Here is a 6000-nt window from a genome sequence, read left to right as displayed (position 1 = left end):
AATTTATACATTCTATCATTTTTGTTTTATATTAATATTATTAAAATAAATTAGACAATCAAATTAACCAAATAAAAAAAATCAATTTTTCCTATATATGTTATATTTTGAATTTTTAAAAACCAATATAAATTAATAAACTTTTAAAAAATCTCACTTTGAAATTTGTGATCAATGATTGAATTTTGGTTTATAACAAGATACAAATGTTCATAAATTTATACGAATAAGATGTCTTATTTAATAAATATTAGATTATATATATATATATATATTAGTATCGTTTAAATTAAATTATATATTATATAAAACTCTGTAACATTTCATAACTAACTCTAAAAAATAGAATACCTTAGTGAACATCAATGAGCCACTCATGCCCAATTACTACTACAGAAATTACAGTAACACGACCAAAGTGAATGTCTCATAGTCTTACAAATTAATCAAACAGACGATGCTTGCTTGAACAAAAGACTGTTATATTAGTGACACTCTGCTAAGAGAAGAAAGAGCTCTTCATCGGCAATGGCTCCCATCTCCATAGCTCTTTCCAATACACTTAATCCTCCACCATCTTCTACCGAAGGACGAGCACCTCTGCATTCTCCAAAGAAAGGGAAACAATCATGTCAAGCAAAATGTTGCTCACGAGGTAATGAAAAATAAAGATTTTTTTTTTGGGGATCATTAGTTACCTTCTCAGTAAAACCTTTGCAAATGCGTTGTTCCCTGATGCAATACAATGGTGTAACGGAGTTCTCCCATGATAATCTCTCATGTTTATATCAGCACCAAACTGCAACAACAGTTCAAGCAAAACCGGGTCACCGCTTTGACACGCCACATGCAACAGCGAACAACCCTGAAGACAGTTTCTTGAATCGTTCGAATCCTTGATTCTCTGACACGCGTTTGGATCGTGCCTCTTCATTACTTCATCTTGTGTATCAACATGGTGGTGATATGCATCAACGGAAGTAATATCATCGAACTTGGTATTGATGACATTCACATCCGCTGTCACAATGAGTCGGTAGATTTCTCGTATGTTCTTACTTTGAACAGCTTCCCATATTCTAGTTGAGGCAGTAAGGTTTGTTTCTCTTTCATCTTTGATAACTAGAGCTTTCTCCAAGTACTGGCTAGGCATAAAACATTATCATGTTTTTAGTATCATTAACCTTTCTCTATGAGCTAATAAGATGAGTCAATAAAACTGAATGTGATACCTTGGCTTGAATGTATTTCTCTTTTAGAGCAAAAGAATCTTTTGAAGATGGTTTTGTAATCAATTCAAGCTTGTTAGTTGATCCCTTTTCACTGCAAAAATCCACCAGCAGATATAATAGCAAAAATGTTCAGCAATGCTATGTTGGACACATTTGACTTCTTTATTGTGTTTTAGAGAATCATACCAGTCATGGTCAAAGTGAAGTAGCCCCTCCCACACTCCATTACAATATGCATTGCCTAAGTTTCGAAATAAGTCCAAGATTGTGGGTTCCCATACTTTCACATCCAAAGTGACTGATCTCACCTGCAAAGAATTTTACTGTGTCAAAATACTCAAAATGCTTAATAAGTTAATATAAAGTAAAACCATGACTTGTATAATGACAGCAGAGAACAACTATTGGACAAAATAGATTAATCCAAAAAAAAAAGCATGTGTCCAAAAGCTGTGACAACAACAATGTTTTTTTTTCACTTCATTAAGAATTATAAACAAGAAAAAGAAGCAAATACCTTGGATATATGAACACCAAGGTTCCTGTGAACACCAGAGCATTCAATGCACATCAACACTCCAAGATTCAATGATGCCCAATCAGGGTCAGGTGCATTGCATTCTGCACATGCATCGTTTCCAGGGATTCCTCTGAGTGTTGTAAAGACATCATCCCCCATATTTACTCTTTGATTATAATCTTGTTTTTGATCCAGGGAGAGTTCGTCACCAGCAGGACCAGAGCTAGCATAGTTAATTGGTGACTGCAGAAGATAATAAAATACCTATTAGCACACAATCTCAACACTCAAAAAAGAAGATAACACTCGTCTTGTGTAAACCTGTTGCAGGAAGTGAGAATTCAAACGTGTTGCTATAGCTGCTGTGATCTTATTCACCCAATCCATCCGATCAGCTCCATTTTCAGCCTAGTTATCATACAGAAATAAGCTGTGTTAGCCTCCCAATATTTCTCCTTCACGTCCTCCCTATATCTAACTAACAAGGGTACCTGTAATGTGTAAGTCATTTGAGGAGAAATGATTCTGAAACAAAGTCGAAGATCTGTGTCCTCTGCATCCAGTTTTATCAGTGAAGTGCGGAGATCGATCAAGTTGCAATCTAGGCTTCCTTGTGAAGCTGATCGAATGTGTCTTGAACGAAATCTCCTAAAGACGCCGCTCCTATGCTCACCTAAACCACTATAGTAGTGTTGAGATCCCTAAGAAGCGGAAAAATATGATTAGAAAGATTGAAACTGATAGAGAGAGACTTAAAATGAAGAAGACACAGGTGATTAAAGACTTGTTTAACAGACAAGACAGTAAAAGAGACTTTGGTACACATACAGCTGATTTGTTACCGGTGTTTCTGTAATAGTATAGGGATCCATGATTGTCAAGTACAAAGAACCTCCTTTTCCAATCAGCTCTAAGACTAGCTGATCGCTTTAATAAATAGCCTTGTTTGATCACCTGCATTAGTACAAAAGAGAAACTATGTAAGACTCATCAGCAAAGGATTCATCAAAAATCTTAATGTCTGCATAGTTTCATTGGAACAATTTTGTGAAAACTCCAGTTTGCACTTGATTACTACACGAGTGTTGGAGACACTTACTTCCTTGTCCGCTGTTGATATCGAAGTTGCTTCTACATTTTTATACGGGATAGTTCTGTAAACATGGTTTCCATCAACATTGGAGGGCTCAACTTGCTGGCTGTCTAAATCAGATTGAGTTCTGAATTCTTGAATACGTTTTTCAAACCGATCTTGTTCAATCTTAGACTGTTCTTTTGCTTGTTGAGCATCGGTCAATACCTGAAAGAAGAAAAGTAGCTTTTAGTGATCTCAAGTTTAAGCATTTTAGCTTAACTTTTATTGGGCATTACTGAAATGGGTTTGACATTTACATGATGAATATAAGGCTCCAATTGACTCAATAGGTCATATCCCTGAAGCACAAAGAGATCACATTAAGGAATACAAGATGGCAAAGATGTGTCCCTTAGTTAGTCACACTTGGCGACGTCTCAAAAATGCAAAATATGAAGAAACCTACAAGCTTAAAATATCTCAAATGGGAATCCATAATGGCACTTATAGATTCCAAGAACTGGTACTTCTTTTTTGCTTCAATAGTCATCAATGAATTTACCTGCATTCCTTAAACCAAAGGGAAAACCATTTAGACACAGTAAGATCAAACTAGTGGGTTCTGTTTGGAACATACTAGATTGAAACGACTCTTCTCAAATGCTGACTTGGAGTTCTCCAGATCCTGTAAAACCAGCGTTAGATTTTGCTTGAGTTTTACTCACTGGCCAAAATCAGAAAGAAAGAACATGTTCAATGTAAGAAATACAGTGCTAATACCTCTTCCAACTCAGCAACAATCTCTCCTCTAGTATTCTTCTTTAGCGAGACAAACTTTTCGCGTGCCTTCAAAATGGATAAGAAAAATTCAAAGCATAGCATCAGAGCAAGAATACCATGCACAACATTAGTATATTTAAAGTAGCTTAAGCATCAAGTACAATGCGTTTCAGTCTCTCATGTTTGAAAACTCTTGGTACTATGCAGATGTTGAAGTCTAACGATCATTGAATATATGGATTAATTGAAGAAAACATATACTCATTTTCTTTTAACTTTAAACCTAATAATTATTTTCTTTTAAACGACCATGCACTGGCCATTTCGATATTACGTTAGTTTAATGACAATCCAAGTTCATATAGTAGTGACACGCTTAACATATATTTTAAGAGATAAAAAGGTGTACCTCTCCATGTACAATAAGTAAGTGAAGTAATAGAGTATAATCAATTACCTGATCATAAGAATGGACAGCTTTGTCGAAACGACGCCGAGACTCCTGATAAGGTGGAAAACAGTAAATAAAGATCAATGCAGGGAAGGGCAAAAGTACTTTTCTTAAAAGTAATTTACGCCAAGAAAAGGAAGATATAGAAAGAATGACAGAACATTTTGAAATAGAACTTGTTAACAGGTGGATACAAAAGACCAAAAACTAATCTTCTATTTGTTGATTAGTCTCAAGCCTATAACATTTTTAAACTAGAAAATAATCAGAATTGCAGAGCCAAAAGAAAAAGCAACCTTTGCTTCTTGCAAATCGACAGTCATAAAGTTCGTCAGCCTCTCAAGCAATACGTGCTCCACCTACAACAGCACAACAGTTTCACAAATGCCAGAAGTGAAACTTATAGTTTGGATTTTCAAACTCACACTTCGTTTTAGATTATTAAGTTTTTGCATCTTTCCTCTTTCTAGACACAGGCATAGTTGATTATTTAACTCTTAAAACTATTTTACAAGATGTGAGAGTTACCTGTGAGCGAAGAAACTCTTTATAAGAGGAGAGCTCTCGAAGTGTATTTACAAATTTAGATATTACTGGACCTGATGGTGTGCCACCCAAAAGTACAACAAATAAATAGATCAGAAGCAATAACTTCCAGATTTTATTGGAACTCTTCCATGTTTAACCAATCATAAACTTAGAGCTCATATATTTATCTGGAAAGTGAAATTATATTAAAAAGATATTACAGGAAGGGAGATTTTATCAGCCAATAGAAAGATATGAAACTCCATAAAAGCTGTGTTTCTTAAGTTTCCATTCAACATTTCTAACATACCCCAGTTTTTTTTTTTCCAATTCTTTCCACTACCTAGTGTGCTAAAATGACTCAGCTTTTCAAAATCTCAGCAAATAAATGAATGAGAAACCCAAAAGCAGAAGCCCCTAAAGGAATGCATTAATAGTTGTTTTTACTATTCAAACTAGTTTTATAGCTGGGGAGCTAAAGGAATGCATCATAGTTTTTTTTTCTAACTAACCAAAGAGACCACAATCTCCTTGGCGGAGACTGCAATAGCACCTAAACTAAGTGATCATCTTAATTAGAGAGTGGGCTAAATAAAATGAAAATGAATCCACAACCTCCAATAGAAACACTGACAGGATCATCATGTCCAGCACCAAACTCTTCCAGAGAATCTGCAAAGGCACTGACTCCAGTAGATGCCTCTCCCAAAACTCCCCTGAAACAACAAAAAAAAATACAATGCCGATTCCTATCAAGTTATCGTAACTCTCCCTAGGCTAATCAACAAAAAAAAAGGTAGAATTGTAACAAAATGAGGTGTACATATCAAACTTTAGCAAAGAGTAAATGAAAAGAAAAAAAAGACTTCTGAAGATAAGGAGACAGACAATGAAGTTAGAAAGTCTCAGTCTTTAATACGACAAATCTTATAACAGAGAAAGATGATTAAGACATTACGACAAAAAAACGGAAAACAACCAAAAAAGGTAGGTACAATTACACGTACATGAACTTCTTAACACCTTTGTATAGCTTCTGACAACGATCTTTAAGCTCATCAGTTGTTCCTTCTAACGAGAACACCTGATCCAATTAAACCAAAATGAACAAGTAAAAATCAATCAAATCCCAAAAGTTTATTGGAACCATGATGGGGGAAAAAGAAGTGTTACCTGTTTTTGAAACATTGGTGAATCCTCAAGGTTGATAAAGGCCGCCATTGTTGCGGCTTAAGAAAAAATAATCTGAAGAAGCTTTAGACTAAAAGCGTACGAATTGAGTTAAGAGAAGACAAGACAAGTAAACCCAAGAATGCTGTCTTTTGCTTTCTTCTTCGTTTCGAAATGGATCTCGCTAGATCCAAAGGAAGGCGTTTTTGAGCTGTTTGATGATGTTTTTGATTTGCTTTGAGAA

General features: G+C 35.1%; 1 protein-coding gene across 1 annotated transcript; it reads right to left on the bottom strand.

Annotated features, from left to right (window-relative positions):
* Positions 1-339: 339 nt before the first annotated feature.
* LOC106313072 (ADP-ribosylation factor GTPase-activating protein AGD2) lies at positions 340-5995 on the bottom strand. Its single transcript, XM_013750801.1, has 19 exons — positions 5760-5995; positions 5594-5670; positions 5202-5302; positions 4587-4657; positions 4355-4417; positions 4065-4109; positions 3608-3673; positions 3465-3512; positions 3294-3389; positions 3145-3186; positions 2852-3052; positions 2581-2706; positions 2244-2453; positions 2074-2160; positions 1750-1995; positions 1419-1540; positions 1233-1323; positions 699-1141; positions 340-600 (listed from the first exon to the last, which is right to left on the bottom strand). Exons 1-19 carry the CDS (start codon positions 5805-5807, stop codon positions 486-488), a joined length of 2298 nt encoding a protein of 765 aa, XP_013606255.1. The 5' UTR covers positions 5808-5995; the 3' UTR covers positions 340-485.
* Between the last annotated feature and the right edge of the window lie 5 nt (positions 5996-6000).

The sequence above is a fragment of the Brassica oleracea genome, chromosome C9 (assembly GCF_000695525.1).
Source record: "Brassica oleracea var. oleracea cultivar TO1000 chromosome C9, BOL, whole genome shotgun sequence".
NCBI lineage: Eukaryota > Viridiplantae > Streptophyta > Magnoliopsida > Brassicales > Brassicaceae > Brassica > Brassica oleracea.
The sequence above is the reverse complement of the archived record's forward strand: the minus strand, read 5'-3'. Positions and strand labels throughout refer to the sequence as shown.